The sequence below is a fragment of the Tachysurus vachellii genome, chromosome 2 (genome assembly GCF_030014155.1).
Source record: "Tachysurus vachellii isolate PV-2020 chromosome 2, HZAU_Pvac_v1, whole genome shotgun sequence".
NCBI lineage: Eukaryota > Metazoa > Chordata > Actinopteri > Siluriformes > Bagridae > Tachysurus > Tachysurus vachellii.
In genome coordinates, this window is record NC_083461.1 from 35,054,505 (window position 1) to 35,075,097 (window position 20,593).

Consider the following 20,593-nt stretch of genomic DNA (forward strand, 5'->3'; position numbering starts at 1 on the left):
CCACAAAATATGCAAAATCAAAAAACTTTTTACAACATGGACATGTGACATATCAAAACACTCAGAACAATGAGAGGAACTTCCTCACAGGTATTCTGATGACATCACGTGATGTCACGTGAAAACAAAAAACATTAGCACAAAATGGTCATGTGACATATCAAAACACTCAGCCCAAGGAGAGGAATGCCGTCACAGGTTTTCTGATGACGTCACATGCTCGTCTCCACTTGCCACCAAATGTATTGTCACCCTAGCGATCCACTAGATTTCACAAGTTTTATGTCCACTTGCCTCCAAAAAGCACCGGCCTTTGCGAATACTTGCCTCGTCAAAGCCAACAACAATGTTTGTTGCAACGAACTTTACAAATCTAGTTACATATTCCAATTTCTCTTCAATCCAAATCAGCATTTCTTTAGTAAAGCATAGTGCCAAAGATTATCCATGGTAATGTAAATCTTATGTATGCAGGAATGGCAAAGAAACTGCTAAACCACATTGTCATGGTTGCTGCTACTCGTTTTATGAAACAGTAGCAGCTGAGGAAATCACCCTCAAGGTAGAGCTAGCAAGCATAGACATGTATAGCAGAGTAACAGAACTCCATATCTGGTTGTACACAGTTTACTGGAGTACAATTGTGCTTCAAGTTTTCTCTACACTCAATAGCTTCATTTTTTTCTACACACTATAGTTTTTTCTATATATTAATAAAAGTTTCTGCGATAGATTCTCTTCTGGTTTTTGTTTTTAAACAATAGATTCAATCTTTACAGGCTTATTATAAGCCAACATTCTGTTTTCCTATTTAAGCTTAGACAAAAATTTCCGCAAGTTCCTCACGTGTATTCTGGTCACGTCACGTGATGTCACATGAAAAAAATAATTAGCACAACATGGACATGTGACATATCAAAACACTCAGCCCAATGAGGGGAACTTCCTCAGGAGTATTTGGATGACGTCACATGCTCGTCTCCACTTACCTCCAAATGTTTTGGCACCCTTGCATTCTGTCTACTTGCTTCCAAAAGTAACTACTATAGAATTCCTGGTAGCACAGTTCAGTCTGTACATTCTCCTCTGATCTATCTCAAAAGCCAGATGTTTCAGTCTGCAGACCTTCTGCACACAAGAATTTTTTGTGTTTTGTTTTATGAACAGTTCTCTGCAGACTATTGTGTGTGTGGGTGTGAAATTCCCAGAGATCGGCAGCTTCTGAAATACTCCATCCACTTTGGCACCAGTGGCCATGCCACGGTTGTCAGAGACCACACACTTTCCCCATTCTGGTATTTGATATTAACATTGAACTGAAGCTCTTGACCAGTATCTACAAGATTATAAGCATTTTACAACTACCACATTATTGGCTGATTGTATAACTGCATAAATGTGCGAGTGTTCAGCTGTGTCTGTTTCCAACACTACATTTGCTCAAACTCTTTTATGTTAACCGGAGTATTTGATGTATTCCATGAAGTGCTTTGATTTCAAGGAGAAAGTGTAATGCTTCTTATCTTGCATAAGAAAATGAAAGGCTTTCAGGATTGAGAATGTCCCCCCAAATGACAAGGGACACTACAACAGCTTTTCTTCTTGCAATATCAGCTGTTTTCACAGCTGAAGGTTCAAGTTTGTCATTTCTGCTTTAAAAATTACTTGAGCTGAAAGATTTAAATGAGATAAAGCTAATTAAAAGCTGATCAAAAGTGATAAATAATATACTTACTATTTAGCAGCTAATTATTACTCAACACTGATCCAGTTTGTAATATGACCCAGCAGAGAGGTTAATGCTGATGTTCTCAAATAATGGCTTTCAACCAAGCTTTTTCTGTTTCATCTCTCTCTGTGAGCTGGATTCATTTTCCTTGAAAAGACCCACCATAAATGCCATTGGCAAACATGATGTGGTTTGAGCTGTGCATTTCTGCACAGTTGTGAGTCAGTAGAGTGAATAGCAGTGGTCAGTGTGGTGATGTTGGATATGCTGCTCCTGATCCAGACTGACTGACAATTCTCCCAGTCCAGGATCCAGTTGCAGAGGGAGGTGTTCCGGGCCAGTAGACTCAGCTTTCGGAACAGTTACCGAGGGATGCTGTCATTGAAACGCAGACACCTTTGCATTCATCCACAACTTCTGAATTGAGTTTGTGTTGATGATCACGGAAATAGTTACAACATTGATATACTTACTGATATAGCTGGTCTCTGATGCTGGGTATTAGTTCACGTCGGTGCAGTCGCCTTTGGTTGCAGTCTTTCCTGAGCGTGTGCTCCAAACTTCTCTGAAGAGCACAGATGGCTCCTGCACGTTTTGGAGCCGGTTTAAAGTCGGCTCCACATGGTTAACGGCTTGAGTTAATTCGGTAGCAGAGAGAACAAGATATAAAACTGATCTTGTGTTAGCCAGATCAGTGAGACCAATCCACACGTGAAACAACTAATTTGGATAATTAAACATAAAGTAGTTCACATTTGTAAGGGTATAAATTTTGGTATATTAATATGTAGTTGTAGCCTTATTTCAATTAAGATCGAAAGAGTGATATCAGCTAATGCTTTGTGTAAGTATTGTAACCTGATTTGTTTGTGGCTGCCTTATTAATTTTAGGTGTAGATTATTTAACAATTACATATATATATATGTAATAACACTTATTAATTTATTTGTTTGTTTATTTGTTTGTTTATTTATTTATTTCCAACTGTCCCATAAGCAAAGTAATCAAGCACATTAGACAAATATATTATACGTCATTTTTTATATTTAGGTAAATGTTCCAATATTCTATATCTGTGAGAGGCAAAGGTATGTGAACCTCGATTATTTTTTCAATTTAAAGGTCAAATTACAATCAGGAATCGTAAGTAGCCAATTTTATTTAAAGAACAAACATGTATCAAAGTCTGATGTTCATGATGCATGTTTGTGGATCATGGCAAAAACAAGAGAGATTTCTGAGGAGTTCAGAAAAAGAATTTTAGAGGGAAAGGTTATAAAATCATCTCTAAAGAGCTTGGACTCTTTAAGCCATTTCTCTCCAACAAGAACATTGCTGCCCATTACGTTTGGTAAGATACAGTTCTGTAATGACCACATGAGAAACGTGAATATTTCTTACAACCTGTGCAAGCCTGATCAAAACTTACAGGTAAATTTATTAGCAGTTATTGCTGCACAAAGGCTCAACAGATACTGAAAGCAAAGGTTCACATATTTTTACAAGTCACACATGCTAGATCATTTTGTCAATAATTAAAGAAGTATAATTTTTTGGCTTATTTGTTTGATTGCATGCATTTTGTTTAGTTTTAGACTTGTGAGAAAATCTAATAATGTTTTGGGTCATATTTATGCAGAAACACAGGAATCGTCTATGTGTGAATGCTGTGAATTTACTTCAGCATTTAACACCATTATCCCCCAGCAGTTAATAAACAACTGAGACACCTGGATCTTAACTCCATTCTCTGTAACTGGGTACTTGACTTTTTATCAGAGACCACAGAAAGTACGGGTCGGTGGAAAAACACCTAAGATTACCATGATTTTGTACCCGGCTACAGTACCAGTACTCATTAACAACAAACAATGAGGCCAACTACAGGAGTGAGGTGAGCCGACTGGAGCAATGACAACAACCTCTTCCTCAATGTGGTGAAGACCAAGTAAATTGTCATTGACCTCCACGGCACTCACCACAATCCATCAACTGTGCAACAGTAAAATAAATAAATAAATAAATAAAATTTCGCCTGACAAAATTTCCAATTTCAGAGAGAATATCCCTATGTAATCATTGATAATGAAGCCTAAAAACTCCAGAAATCTATTTTATAACATTGATTTATCTGACTGATTTATCTATTTGTGTATCAGGGATATTATAGAGAGGTTTTTAGAAGGATGTCTAGGCGGACTCTCCTGTGTGCGAGTCGGACTCTCCTCTCGCATGTTGGCATTCTTTTGTAATATCTGAGGTTTCGCAGGTTGTAATTTAATTATTCTGGTACAAAAATAAAGGTAACACTTGTAAGAGTGTTTAAATAAGTATATATATATTAACAGATTGGAGTAAGAGAAGATGGAACACAGAAAAAAATAAAAAATAAAACTTCCATCTGACAAAATATTACAATTTTAGAGAGTACATCTCTTTGAGTTCATGCAGTGAAAGCCTAAAAACTCCAGAAATCTATTTTATAGCATCTCACTATTAACTGTTTCGAGTTTGATTTATTTATTGTGTATCAGAGATATTAGAGAGAAGTTTTTGTAGAGGAACACTCTTCTGTGCCAAGTTGACACACCTCTGTAACTGAGTTCATTCATTCATTCATTTTCTACCGCTTATCCGAACTACCTCGGGTCACGGGGAGCCTGTGCCTATTTCAGGCGTCATCGGGCATCAAGGCAGGATACACCCTGGACGGAGTGCCAACCCATCGCAGGGCACACACACACACACACTCTCCTTCACTCACGCAATCACACACTAGGGACAATTTTCCAGAGATGCCAATCAACCTACCATGCATGTCTTTGGACCGGGGGAGGAAACCGGAGTACCCGGAGGAAACCCCCGAGGCACGGGGAGAACATGCAAACTCCACACACACAAGGCGGAGGCGGGAATCGAACCCCGACCCTGGAGGTGTGAGGCAAACGTGCTAACCACTAAGCCACCGTGCCCCCTGTATCTGAGTTTTATTAGCTAATTAGCAATAATACTGTTTCTAGTCAAATAGTTTCTTCCCGTTGTTATGGTATGCTGCATGTGTATATACATTAAAGATTTATATATTTATGAACCTAATTTACATATTATGATCCAAGGACAGTGACAAGGAGACAATACAGCCGACAAGGACATTGCAAACAGACAATGCAAGACAAAATACACAAAGCACTCAGAATAGCGCTGACCAGTGTGCATAATGTATTATAAAGTACATTGTGCAATAATTGTAAACATATACCAACTTATGTAGTAGCAGCAGTTAAACGAGGTATTGAATTGTGTTGTCCAAAACAGAAGTGTAGTGTGCAAAAAATAGCAATTGAGTAAGTGATTGATTTTGTACCGTCCAGAGTAGTTCACACAGTTTGGTGAGTGTGTTTTTGGTATAGTTTAGTTCTGTTTGCTTTGCATCTCTTATGGCTCAGGAGAGTTTGGCCCTTGCTGTTCTTAAAGGTGCCCTTCCACACAAAACCGTTTTTGCTGGTCAGTGTGACTGAGCTCATTACTATTCATGAGCTCTCCCACTTGAGACCACGCCTCCAGAATTCGTGTAGCTCAGTGAGTTTCCTATACAGCAAGGATGGCTGAACGTCAACGGGCTTGTGAAGAAGCCATTCTGCCGCAATTCAAGGTGATTGTAAAGGCTAGGCTACTTATTGCGCTGGGTGAATGAATAGTCATGCTCTCATATCTTAGCGGTTAGCCAATCGGAGCCAAGCAACATAGCTCATTTGAATATTCATGAGAACTGGTGCAAATCGAGCTGAGTCTTCCTGCAGGCTTTCTATGCCACACTAGAATGGCTTGAAACAAGGTAACCAAGGTTAAACAGAGTCCATGGTAAACTTCAGACATTACCACAAAAGTAATGAAATACGTGTGGCAGGGCATCTTTAAAGCCATTTTGTCCACTGCTCTGAAAGCAGCGTCTCTAGACTTCAGCAGCTCACGCACCTTTGTAGTCATCCACGGCTTCTGGTTGGAACGTGCGGTTATGGTCTTGGAGACCACCAGTCACATCATCAATGCACTTGCCAGTGCAGTAGATGTGCAATGCTGAATGTCAATGTGCAATAATATATCTTATCACTTTACCACTATTGTTATTTATTCCTTTTCAGTGTGTACTTGCACAAACTCTTGTATCTATGCAGAAGCCAATGTGCAATAAAATCAGTAGTCACTTACTCAGACTGCTCAATGTGAAATTTTATTACTCAGTCACTTGTTGTATATACTGTAAAATACATGGTTTTATTTTTAACCCCAGATATGAGCGGTGCTCCTAATTTTGTTGTATACAGTAAATACAATGACAATAAAGGCTTTTCTGTTTCATTTCATTCAGACGCAGTCTGCATGCCTACTGTAGGTGCTTGATTTTATATACTTGTGGCCATGGAGGTTATTGGAACACTGATGAACAATGATTACTTTTAGCCATATAGTGTGTGTGTCTAATATATAATGTCAGACTCGAAACATTAATGACTTTGAGTGGATCTACAAAGAGGAGAGGGACAAAATCCCTCCTAAAACGTGTTCAAACCTGGTGGCCAACTGCAAGAAATATCTGATCTCTGTGATTACCAACATGTTGGTAACGTGTCATGTTTTGTGTACTTATTTCATTCATTCATTCATCTTCTACCGCTTATCCGAACTACCTCGGGTCACGGGGAGCCTGTGCCAGGCGTCATCGGGCATCAAGGCAGGATACACCCTGGACGGAATGCCAGCCCATCGCAGGGCACACACACACACTCATTCACTCACACACTCGCACACTACGGACAATTTTCCAGAGATGCCAATCAACCTACCATGCATGTCTTTGGACCGGGGGAGGAAACCGGAGTACCCAGAGGAAACCCCCGAGGCACGGGGAGAACATGCAAACTCCACACACACAAGGCGGAGGCGGGAATCGAACCCCCAACCCTGGAGGTGTGAGGCAAACGTGCTAACCACTAAGCCACCATGCCCCCCCCCCCCCCCCCCCCCATTTCATTCATTAAAATGCAAATCAATTTATAACTTTTATGAAATGCTTTTTTTCTGGATTTTTTTTTTGTTATTCTGATTGTGTTAAAATTACAAAACAAAAGTACAAATTCAGCATTTTTCTCTTAATGTAGCTGCAAAATATTTTTGTTTTGTTAGGCAAAATATGTAATTTTGTTATTTAATTTTTATTTTCTGTCTATTATTGTTGGTATAAATGGATATCTAGTGGTTGTTATTGATTATGTTGTTTCTTGAAAATAAAACATGAAAATATTTCAGTGTCCATAAACTTTTGCATTTGTGAACCCTTTGTGAAATTTCTATATTTTCACACAAGCCCCAAATTATTTTATTCAGAAAAATGTTCCAGTATTATACATGTGAGCAGCAAAAATATGTCAACCTCTAGGATAAGTATTTAATTTCAAGGTCAAATTAGATTCTGATTTTAGTCATGGGGATGACAATGTGTTTGTGAGTGGCCTTTTTTATTAAAAAAAACAGATAGAGCAAAGTCTGATGTTCATGACGTGTGTTTGTGGATCATAGCAAATACAAGGGAGATTTCTGAGGACTAAAGAAAAGTAGTTATTGTTGCTGGAAAAGGTTATAAAACCATTTTTAAATCTATAGACAGATTCTGTACTTTCTAAAAAGAACATTGCTGCCCATCAGAGGTTTGCTAAAGATCATGTGGATAAGCCAGAGGACTATTAGAAAAATAATTTGTAGACAAATGAGACCAAGATAGAACTTTTTGTGAAAGAAGCATTATTTACTAATCTTTAATTATGTTGGCTTTGATATATCAAAACACTCAGCACAATGAGGGGAACTGCCTCGCGGGTATTCTGATGACGTCACGTGATGTCACGTGAAAATCAAAAATTAGCATAACATGAACATGTGACATATCAAAACACTCAGCCCAATGAGGGGAACTTCCTCACGTGTATTCTGATGACGTCACATGCTCGTCTCCACTTGCCTCCAAATGTTTTGGCACCCTATCTTTCTGTCCACTTGCCTCCAAAAGTAACACTGACCCTTATGTCCACTCGCCTCCAAAAAGCACCGGCCTTTGCGAATACTTGCCTCGTCAAAGCCAACATCAAAGTTTGTCGCGGCGAACTTTACAAATCTAGTTTTTGATTTATATTATTCTTTGTATAATACGTTTTGTAGTATGTTTCTTGTGTTCTGTAAAGTTGCTTTGAGACAATTCCCATTGTTAAAAGCTCTATCAAAATTAATTTGAATTACATTGGACAAATGGAAATTTTGCCAGCATAATAATCTTATATCTTCTGTGAAACATGGTGGTGGTAGTATCATGCTTTGGGTCTGTCTTGCTGCATCTGGGACAGAACAGCTTCCCATCATTTATGGAACAATGAATTCAGAACGATACCTAAAGGAAAATGGCATGACATCTCTCCATGAACTGAGTTTCAAGAGAATATTTAAGGAATTGTGTGAAAATCCGATGATTTTTTTTGCATCATATTTATGCAGAAATATAGGAATTTCTAAAGGGTTGATTATGTATATATTTCCCCAAAGCACCCACTCCCCCTCTCTCTCCAGTTTGGTAATGCTAAATACTTCTCAGTGGCACCATAACACTCAGTGGGAAGCATTGTCTGCCTCCCTCATGCATACATGACCTCAGAGATGTCCATGATGTCCATGGGGAAAGTATGCGTACCAGTTTGTGTACACACACTTTATCAATAGGTTCATTTTCTTTTTAATCTTTAGTTCTGTGTTTTATGTAACAGCAGGGTCCTAATCAATTATGTAATAAAGCATTTTATTTTTCAAAAGCATTCTTCTGCTTCATAGGTTATAGTGTTCTATTATTGCAATGTTCAAAAGTAATTAATTCACAAACAATTTCCACATTGTTATTATGTCGCTTTGTAGAAGCCAACATTCTGTTTTCCTATTTAAGCTTAGACAAAAATTTATCAAGAGTAACTCCTCCTAGGGCTTTCGAGCCACATGAACCAAATTCGGATATGTTGTAGACCCTGGTCTGAAGTTTTCTAAGCGATCCGAGTTCCGGTACTTCCGGTACCGGGTCTTAAAGTTTTTTAACACTGTGTTTGATTGATCTGATCGCAGCCTTTACTATTGCATGAGGAGGATAGGCAGTCTTAAATTATGCCACATCCTTGTTGCTATGGTATAATTAATTGTGTATTCATTGTGTATTCATTTATGACTATTGCTGTCTGAGTTTTAAATGTCTGCATCTATTTGTGAATATTAGGTATAATAAGTATAACGTTCCAAATGATTCCTATTTCTTCCTAACGTTGGTCATTGTTTATTTTATGTCCAAAAATAAACACTGATTAAAAATAAAGTCTGACTTTGAATTTGTTAAGTGTGTTAATGAAACTTTGTTGATTGACAGGTTTTATCAGGTCCGCGGCACTATGAAAGTACCTCCCCGGATCCCTCATAAAATAGAGACTAGTCTTCTTCATCCCACAAGTAAGTTCTCTTCAACACATTTATATTTCTGTGCCATTTAGTTTTAAGTGTAAATCTCATTCTGAAACACTCCAATTGGCCATAATCTTAAAACCACTGACTGGTGAATTAAATAACCACGATTGTCTTTTTTACAGTGGCTCCTGTTAAGGGGTGGGTATATTAGATGAGAGAAAAGTATCAGAACACACACTGCATTATAGCTTGCTCTGTATGGGGCTGCGTAGCCACAGACATGTTAGATTGCCCATGCTGTCCCCTGTCCACCCCCAGAAGCACTTACAGTGCACATGAAAGCATCAGAACTGGGCCATGGAGCAATGGAGGAAAGTGGTCTTATCTGATTAGAATAGATTAGAGCTAAATGGATGTAAAATTCTAATGATAAATAGTTGCCATTTAAACTGAAGTGCATATAAGGTATGTTTACAATAAATTACGAATATAAATATTCAACCATGGGGGATGATATATACAGGGGAGTGGATGTCTATATATATATATATACAACTACACAGTGTTGTAAAAAGGTTTTTTGCCCCATCAGTTTTTCACACTTAAATGTTTCAGATCGTCAAACAAATTTAAATTTTAGTCAGAGATGACACAAGTAAAAACAATATGCAATTTTTAAATGAAGACTCCACCAAATGTTGCATGGCAGAGTTCCACTTAGATCCACTTAGATCCGAAACCCCAAGGTCCGACCCGAGACCCGAGCGGGTTCGGGTCTAAAAGTTTCACGTGTGCCTCGGATACGGGTCGGGTATAACAATAGCAGCATCGGGTCTCGGGTAATTTAAAATGAATGTGTTTTTACCGAACGGACCAGAGAATACCTGAACTACTGTAACTCGCGTGTGTGCATCGACTCGAGTCCTTTTCCAACCTCTCCTCTGTTTGCCAAGACCGATTGCGACATCGTGTTGCTGGCGGTAAGCTAATTTTCTTTGAAACAGACCTGTCGATCAATTTTAGTTCCAAGACGAAAACCGCTGCTGAGCAAAAAGAACATAAAGGCCCCTCTCAGATTTTCCAGAAAACATCTTGATGATCCTCAAGACTTTTGAGAAAAGTCTCTATGGGCTGACGAGACAAAAGTTGAACTTTTTGAAAGGTGTGTGTCCCATTACATCTGGTGTAAAAATAACACCGCATTTCAGAAAAAGAACATCATACCAACAGTAAAATATGGTGGTGGTAGTGTGATGGTCTGGGGCTGTTTTTCTGCTTCAGGACCTGGAAGACTTGCTGTGATAAATGGAACCATGAATTCTGCTGTCTACCAAAAAATCCTGAAGGACAGTGTGCATCTGTTCGTGACCCCAGGCTGAAGTGAACTTGGGTTCTGCAGCAGGACAATGATCCAAAACACACCAGCAAGTCCACCTCTGAATGGCTAAAGAAAAACAAAATGAAGACTTTAGAGTGGCCGAGTCAAAGTCCTGACCTGAATCCTATTGACATGCTGTGACCTTATAAAGGCAAAAACCCTCCAATGTGGCTGAATTACAACAATTCTGCAAAGATGACTGGACCAAAATTCCTCCACAGCGCTGTAACTGACTCATTGCAAGTTATCGCAAACGTTGATTGCAGTTCTTGCTGCTAAGGGCGGCCCAACCAGTTATTAGATTTGGGGGACAAGCACTTTTTCACACAGGGCCATGTAGGTTTGGATTTTGTTTTCCCTTAATAATAAAAACCTTTAGTTAAAAACAGCATGTTGTATTTACTTGTGTTATCTTTGACTAATATTTAAATTTGTTTGATTATCTGAAACATTAAAGTGTGACAAACCATGCAAAAAAACACACACACACACACACACACACACACACACACACATTTTTGTCAGCTATTTATGATTATGCAAAGAGGGCTACTATATATTGATGGTGCATATTTGTGGTTGCATTATCCCTATATAATTTAGCTAAAATAAACCATGTGCACATGTAATTGTTATACCATCACATTACCATATCATTTTTTACTATCTAATTATTTTTCATTTAATTGGAGCAGTTGCTGGTCAAGTTGCCTTGTCAAGTTCATTTGGGTCAGAAAACAAAAATGCAGCAGAAGGGAAAATCTATAAAGGAAGAAATCTATAAGGAATAAATAAATAAATAAATAAATAAATAAATAAAAAGCAAATTATTTATTAAAGACACCAACACAATCATGAAAATCACAACAAATGATTCAATTCAATTCAAATATATTTGTACAGAGCTTTTTAAAGTCGACAATGTCTCAAAGCAGCCTTACAGAACATAAACATAAAACAAAAGGTTAATATAAATAATAATATAAAGATTAATATAATGCAAATTTCAAGATTAAGGATTTAAAATAAGGAACTATGTAATTAACTACCAACTTGCTCCTGACCCTTGTTAGACAACTCGGGATTTGTTGAATACATATTTAAGTAGATACCTATTAAAACTTTAAAACTTTCTTTCTGACATTTCATTGCAAAGTGGTAGCCAAATGATATACAGTGATCCCTCGTTTATATATATATATAGTATAAATATACATATTTTAAACATTCTGGTACCCACACACACATATACGGAAATTCCTAGGGGGAATTTCCGTATATGTGTGTGTGGGTACCAGAATGTTTAAAATATGTATATTTATACTATATATATATATATATATGTATATATACATATATGTATATATACAGTTGTGTTCAAAATTATTCAACCCCCAATGCTGTAAATGGTTTTAGGGAATTTAGTGTACATTTGTAATTGTATTCAGAATGAAATCCTACAAGGACTTCTTAAAGAACCATATGCAACTAAAATGACATCAATTAGTTTTGTAATACAGTAGTAAATGTTTCTTTTGTGAATTCTTCATTGACATAATTATTCAACCCCTTAAAGACTACCACTCTGAAGAACAGAGGTTCAATGAAGTGTTTTCAATCAGGTATTGAAAACACCTGTGGATATCAGGGAGCAGCAATAAAGCCTAATAAGCACCAATTAGGCAGCTTTAAAATGACTGTGATACTCAGCTCCTTCTAGACATTTACTGGTGTGGTTACAAACATGGTGAGGTCAAGAGAATGGTCCAGGAAGACAAGAGAACAGGTGATTACTCTTCACAGGAAGGGCAATGGCTATAAGAAGATTGCAAAGATGTTAAACATACCAAGAGACACCATAGGAAGCATCATTCGCAAATTCAAGGCAAAGGGCACTGTTGAAACGCTACCTGGTCGTGGCAGAAAGAAGATGCTGACTTCGACTGCTGTGCGCTACCTGAAGCGTAGAGTGGAGAAAAGTCCCCGTGTGACTGCTGAGGAACTGAGAAAAGATTTGTCAGATGTGGGTACTGAAGTTTCTGCTCAGACAATACGGCGCACCCTGCGTAATGAAGGCCTCCATGCCAGAACTCCCAGGCGCACCCCCTTGCTGTCCCCAAAGAATAAGAAGAGTCGACTGCAGTATGCCAAAAGTCATGTGGACAAACCACAGAAGTTTTGGGATAGTGTTCTGTGGACTGATGAAACAAAATTAGAACTGTTTGGGCCCATGGATCAACGCTATGTTTGGAGGAGGAAGAACAAGGCCTATGAAGAAAAGAACACCTTGCCTACTGTGAAGCATGGCGGGGGGTCAATCATGCTTTGGGGCTGTTTTGCTTCTGCAGGTACTGGGAAGCTTCAGCGTGTGCAAGGTACCATGAATTCTCTTCAGTACCAGAAGATATTGGATGACAATGTGATGCAGTCCGTCACAAACCTGAGGCTTGGAAGACGTTGGACCTTTCAACAGGACAATGATCCCAAGCATACCTCCAAGTCCACTAGAGCATGGTTGCAGATTAAAGGCTGGAACATTTTGAAGTGGCCATCGCAGTCACCAGACTTAAATCCGATTGAGAACCTCTGGTGGGACTTAAAGAAAGCAGTTGCAGTGCGCAAGCCTAAGAATGTGACTGAACTGGAGGCTTTTGCCCATGATGAATGGGCGAAAATACCCGTAGATCGCTGCAAGACACTTGTGTCAAGCTATGCTTCACGTTTAAAAGCTGTTATAACTGTAAAAGGATGTTGTACTAAGTACTAAGATTGAATGTCACTTGGGGGTTGAATAAAACTGATAATGATGTGAGCTCAGAAAAGACATTTGTGGTTATTTCATTATAAATGTTATGTTATATTTGTCTGACCTACATGTGCCTCTTTGATTTAATTGTAAGCAGGATGACTGAATGATCATAATCAATGTCAAACCGACCAAAACAATCAATTTCAGTGGGGGTTGAATCATTTTGAACACAACTGTATGTATATATACATATATGTATATATATATATACATATATGTATATATATATATATATATATGTGTATATATATATATATATATATATATATATATATATATATATATATATATATATATATATATTTTACTTAAATCTATTTAATTATAAAACTTTCATATTATACATTCACTCACTCATATATTTTACTTAAATCTATTTAGCTATAAAACCTTAGTTTGACCTTTTCAATTATGGTCATAATCAAACAAGGGAAGAAGCTGAGAGAGGATGCGATGATGCGCAGCCAATCAGCTCAGATCTCGCACCGGGAGCCAATCACGTGCCTTGTCTGAGTGCCCGTGGGTCTGAAAGCCTCTGAGAGAGTTTCTCTCTTTGTCTGGCATCCTGGGAAACCGTTGTTATTTTTATTTTTCGATGAATAATCTTTAAAAAATCACAGATGCACTGAGGACGCGAAACTTGAACCGCGAAACTTGAACCGCGACGTGGCGAGGGATTACTGTAATACTAATACATATGCTAATATAAAAGTTCTGACAAAAAGCTAAAAGCTAAAAATGCTAAACGAAAAAAAAGTTAAAAAAGCTAAAAATGATGGAGATCTGAACTCCATGTGGAGATCTGAACTCCATGTGATCCTTACACCAATACAACATCTGTTTGACTGTATATTTGTAATCACACCCTCCAGTGTCACCCATATGAGGATGAGGTTCCCCTTTGAGTCTGGTTCCTCTCAAGGTTTCTTCCTTTACCAATTTAAGGGAGTTTTTCCTTGCCACTGCTGCCTGAGTCACCTCAGACTTGCTCACTGGGGATAAATACATACACATTGTGAACTATAGATATCTAATGATAATCTTGAATTTTTTATTATATTAATTCTTTATATTATTCCTTATGTTTATCTTCTGTTCTATGTTTATGTTCTGTAAAGCTGCTTTGAGACAACGTCTATCGTAAAAAGCGCTACACAAATAAACTCGAATTGAATTGAATTGAACAAAAAAAAATGCTAAACGAAAATTCAGAAGAATAGAACTTATTAAATGCAAAATTTTTAATATCCTATCCACAGATATCTGTATCTCATAGCTTTTTCAGTGTTGTGCTTCATTCTGTAGATTCAGATATGGTTCTTCCTGCATCTGTGCAAGGTGACGTCATCTACAGCAAAACCTTTCAGATTCTCTACAAAAATGAGGAAATAGTAGTCAACGATGTCTTCCTATTTAAGGTGATGATGCTGCTAGATGAGAAGAAGGTAAGATTCGTCTTCAGTTATGTCAAAGGGATATATTAAATCTGTCCATTTATTTGTGAAGATCATGAGAATTATTTATCTCTGTTTCTTCTCTTCAGGTGGAAGAGTCTCTAAATGATATGTATTTTCAACTTTCTCTGGACCTCTACTTTACAGATGGTGACTACATGTATGTAGTGAAATTGCATTCACTAAAAATGTAATTTATAATGTTGAAAAAAAAAGATTTATATTATTTAGATTCAATGATATTTAAATGTATCCCTAGATAATGTCTTTCATGTTTGTGTTTCCTTAGGCCGGAGGATTCGAGGTCATTACAGAGTATCAGCAGTCGAACTTTACGATTACATTTTAGTCTCCAGAAAGGCGTGCACCAGCACATCAATGTCATGTTTGACTACTTTCACTTATCAATCATCTCTGTCACCATCCATGCCTCTCTGGTGGCACTGCATCAACCACTCATTAGGTCAGAATCGGGTCTGTGCCCTGTTTTTCTTAATCATTCCTTTTCAAATTCTTTCCAAAATCTGTGGATGGTTGTGCAATTGTGATTGATGATGAACATCCTAGTTCTACAAAAACTTTCATTTGTGTAATACACACATTTTTTTCTATGCTTTTGACCTGTAGTATATACATTATGCAAATACTACAGGTCAAAAGCATAGAAAAAAAATTAGTTCAAGTGATTCAAATACACTTCACAATAGTCGGTTTGACATCATGTTTTGCAAACTATGCCATTTTTTTCAAGTGTTTAGACAAACATGAAAACTTCCACCATTTTTAAGCCTCTTACTATGTCTAAATTATGTACAATCTTCTTATTTGGCATACATGATGCATTAAGCTTCTGCATGAAATAAGGGATCATTACAGCGAACTAAGAATCATTCATTAGCAATTTTTCACCTTGCTACCAGTGGTCCCTTTCACCAGAATATGTTAATAATATTATTAAGTTTAACTGGAAAACTGCTCTACTCTAAAAAGGTCTTAAGAAATTATCTATGTAGACTACCGTATTTTCCGCACTATACCGGATTATAAGGCGCAGTCTCAATTACGGGGTCTATTTCTGTACTTAACCCATATATAAGGCGCACCGTATTATAAGGCGCATGCTAAAACATACGGTCTACAAAAAAAGGTAACGGAAGCAAAACAGTGAGTTTAGTTGAACTTTATTCTACTATTTAACAATAAATACACACTCATTATTTTTTAATCGATCTTCTCCCACAAATCCATCAACGTCCTCATCTACTGTGTCTTCTTAACTTGGCGCAGTTCATTTTCTTGCTTCCTTCAATTCCGAACCATAGATTCATTGATGTTGAATTCTTTCACAGCTGCTCTGTTCCCATTTACAACCGCGTAACTGATAGCCTGTAGTTTGAATTGTGCCTCGTAAACATCCGATTTTTATTGGTGGATGGCAAACCAAGTTAAGGTGCATTTACCGCCACCTACTGGACTGGAGTGTGGAGCGCATAATGGTTAGGAAGAAACAAATGTTGTTTTGCAACATACCGGTAGTTTACCTACCGGAGATGTGGTGGAGGTAAACGTACGTACTGTACGTATTACATAATGTTCTCTGATTCGTTTACCGCTGCCAGCGTACGTAGTGTATGTATTACGTCCCTGTGTCAGCGGAAAATGATCCGACTGTCAATCAAGCGGAGCGCTTACCAAAGTCGCACAACAACATTTTTACACATTTTTGGAACTCAGTGCACACACAAGGCGCACCGGATTATTAGGCGCACGGCCGATTTTTGAGCCCCTTTGAGCCGCTTATGTGCCCCTTATAGTGAGGAAAAATACGGTATATGTTAGAGTAAGAGTTAGAGTAATCACTCAATACAAAACCTTTCCACTCATATGTTTAAGCCATGTTGCCATATTGGACTATAGTGTATTGACCATAGACTATTCAACTTACTCTTTAATAGTGACCATTTGGATTATCCCTCTATCAATTTTTCCCCAACATAGATCCAGCGTAAGTACACAAATTGCAACCCAGAGTATCTGAACATGGGAAACTGATAGAAGCTGTTCCAGGTATTTCAGGAATTTTTGCAGGTTGCAGCACTGTCCTTCAAGCACTGCCTCAGCCTGTGTAGAACAAGTGTATGCCTCTGCTTTCATGGGAAAGTCAGAGAAACTGTCTGAGAATCATGATGGCTTAAAGGGAAAGTGCAAGGGATTTTTTTAAAGCATTGTGCAATGGATTTTCTAGCACGTACCAAAAATGTAGAGATTTAATTAGTTTGATTCTCTTAGCAGGGGGGCACGGTGGACGGTTGGCATCTCTGGAAAATTGTCCGTAGTGTGTGATTGCGTGAGTGAATGAGAGAGTGTGTGTGTGCCCTGCGATGGGTTGGCACTCCGTCCAGGGTGTATCCTGCCTTGATGCCCAATGACGCCTGAGATAGGGGCCACAGGTTCCCCGTGACCCGAGATAGTTCGGATAAGCGGTAGAAAATGAGAATGAGAGTGAGTGATGATTCTCTTAGCTGGAAAGACTGTGTTGACTTTTGTCATGATGGCGGGGACAGACTATACATTCACACTTTGCTCTTTAGTGGCAAAAGATGGGTTAAATTAACTTGCATTGAAACATTTTTTGACTTTGTTGCAATAGGAAAAGTTTGTAAGGATGATACAGAACACTGTAGGGTATCTATGACAGATGTTCTGGAAATTATGGGATTAAGTTTCAGAGTTTTTGTTGTTCTGCAGGCTTAATTATTATTATCACTTTCCTGTTTAACCAGTCACGTAGAATCTGACATCTAAAATTACCGGCTTACCATTTATGGGACTATGCAGTATAAATGTTTCCTATATTTATTCGAGACTCCCCACCAGTACTTACATTAGAGGCAAGTCTTAACAGTGTGCAGTGCTTTGTAAAGGACACCCTATGCCAACTATGCTAGTTTTTCCTCCTTTGGCTGAAATAACCCCAATGAGACCTTTCTTGTAGTCATTTACCAGTTTAAGACATCAACTGGAAGAAAGTTTCTGCCACTCCTCAATGCAGAATTCTTTCAGCTCTTTCAGTGTGATGTTTGATGGGTTTTGATGGTGTATTTCAAATCACCACACATATCTAAATAGGATTTAAATCTGGGCTTTGAATCGGCTATTCCAGATTTCTCAGTTTTTTACTTTTCAGCCAGTACTTGGTGGATTTATTGGTATGTTTCAAAGTCCAGTTTCTCTTCAACTTCAGTGTTTTGACCGACGGTCTCACATGTTCCTTAAGCGCCTTCTGATACAATGTAGAATTCATAGTGGATTCTATGATGATGAGCTGGCAAGGTCCTGCTGCAGCAAAGCATCCCAAACCATAACACTTCCACCTCCATGTTTCATAGTTGGTACGAGGTTCTTTGGCGCCATTACAAAGGGAATGGCGCCAAAGAACCTCATACCAACTATGAGATCTTTTGTGCCTCTTTTTTTTATTTTTATTTTTTAATAAAATCGATTCACGATTTTGTCACTGTGGATTATACTCATTTTTGTTTTCTTTTATTTTGGACTGTTTTCGGTGCTAATGACCTAGATTTTAGGCACAAAACATTTGCTATTATCTTCCTATCTACTTCATTTCTGTAATTCAGCTGTAAGTCTGTGCTACTTTTAGCAAATTTGTTTTTCCCCAGTCAGGTTAAAGACCTGAATTTCATTTCATTTCATTGGCTCTCCACAAGGTCGTCTACTCAGGGGAGGAGATAGCTGTCAAAATCTGAGATCTGGTTAAGCCTCCGGAAGTCATTACACAGGGGGATGCTCCGTCAGGCTTAGGCACCAGTGGGGCTGGACACAGTGGGTCTGGACCATGACCAGTCCTCGATAATTCCATCCCTTAGCGTCCGTTCCACATCTTGTGGTCTGCTCTTGGGGTGCATTTGCTTGGATGGCTTGACCTAGCCATGTTGGCAGTTGTTTTAATGGTTCAAGACTTCAAAATGATTCTCAGACAGTGATGGAATGGCTGATTACAAATTGTTTTGAGATCTTTTTATATCCCTTACCAGACTCATAAGCAACAACAGTCTTATTTTCAAAGGCCTCCAAGAGCTCTTTGGATCTCAACATGGTGATATCTCTCAGTTCAACAAAAAGAGAAAACTAACCTAAAAATTTGAGGTTTAAATAAGGCAAGCCTTCTTCAAAATGCTCTGTAAAAATGTTCTAATAATTTGTACCTGATGTGGTACAGCTGTAGGTATTTTTTCCAATTTAAGTACAAATAAATGTGGGGGGTGTACTTAATTTTTTCTCACAAGAAAATGGATATTTTTTAAATGACATTTTATAGATTATTTTAAAAAGTCCTTTCTTTTCTTTCATTTGTTTAGTAATATTATTTTTTTAGTCTTCCATTGTTGCTAAAACAAATACATTAAGTCTATTGTGTTTAGCATATCGTCGCTGTCAGGCGGAAACCTTGTATGTCCAAATTTGGTCAATTTCATATTTTTTTACATATCGATGCTATTGGTCAGTCCCCACGTGGGTCTGTTATTTTTACAAGTTATTAACCAATCTAAAGTCTTGAAAATAGCTTGAGCGCAAATCTCATAACTCCATTGGACACTTCAACTGTCCACCTCTTCCTCACTCCGCGGGAGAGCTTCGCGGCATATTTCTCCTCAAGAAGAGTCGCAACGAATCAACACGTCTTCTGAGGTAAATGTCTTCAAAACACTGGGCTCAAAGAAAAAAAAATCTTGACCCCCGCTAGTTCTGGTGCTTGTCTGAGGACAGGAATTTAGTGCAAGACAATCCACTGCAACGTGGACTAAACCCTGTGCACTGCAGATAAGGTACGGCGTTTTTTTAATTTCCTGAAAAATAATGGTTTTGGAGATACGAGGATTCCGCCTGACAGCGACGATATATTTTCATGATGCCTTTTATGATGAAGTGGGGAAATAAACAGAAATCTGCTACGGAAAATGCCATTTTATGAATATTAATAATACCACTGGGATAATGCAGATTTTTTTTTTTGTGTATAAAAATAAGCATCATCTACACTTTATTTCTGCATTTACACAGTAATCTTTATGGACTCATGGAGTCCTTGGTACTGCTTTAAGAGACATCAAAAGCATTGGAAAGAGTCTAAAGGGTGCACAAATAATTTATATTAACTCTAAGCCTGGCCTTCAGGAAAATGTTAGTCAGCTCTGTAACCTTACTGTTAGATTAGCAAATAGCTCTGGCCCCCAAGCTGTGAGGTTGCTGAACTGTTCTTTTCCCTAAACAAATACTCATTCAATGTAACACCAGCACCTACCAGGACAGGTTTCACCATTGTCTTTGCAAGTTCTGCACTTCCTGGCATGCATTTTAAAGTGTTTTTATTGTTTAGGTGTGTAATGTAGTACTGAAAGGTTTCACTCATTGACTTAGTAAATGTTTACAGGCACAGAAATTGCTGTGAATTATAGCTATAATTTAAAGGGTATTTTTTATTTTGTAACCCTGGTTAATTTTGACAACTGGCTTTTTTTTTTACTTTTAGAATGTGTTAACTTTCCATATTATCATGCAGTTTCCCACGGCTTGGGAAAAGCACCTGGCTAAACCGTAACGTCCCGGCACAGAGCAAAGACCTTCTGATTCCCACTCTGGAGACTGTGGTATTTGGCTGCACCTATGTCAAGCAACTGTCCCAAGATGTAAGCATGCTTATGCACACCCACAAATT

At 38.1% G+C, this 20,593-nt stretch overlaps 1 protein-coding gene across 9 annotated transcripts in view; it reads left to right on the plus strand.

Moving 5' to 3' along the window:
* The window catches only part of fam135a (family with sequence similarity 135 member A), a 62,634-nt gene that overhangs the window by 21,672 nt on the left and 20,369 nt on the right, over window positions 1-20,593 (plus strand). For 8 of the 9 annotated variants that reach the window (XM_060864436.1, XM_060864434.1, XM_060864443.1 and 5 more), the window contains 5 exons: window positions 9,181-9,260; window positions 14,708-14,847; window positions 14,946-15,016; window positions 15,146-15,319; window positions 20,438-20,564. In XM_060864436.1, coding sequence (XP_060720419.1) covers window positions 9,181-9,260; window positions 14,708-14,847; window positions 14,946-15,016; window positions 15,146-15,319; window positions 20,438-20,564 — 592 coding nt within the window. Of the gene's footprint in view, window positions 1-9,180; window positions 9,261-14,687; window positions 14,848-14,945; window positions 15,017-15,145; window positions 15,320-20,437; window positions 20,565-20,593 lie in introns of all 9 variants that reach the window. The other variant, XM_060864442.1, reaches the window with a different exon arrangement.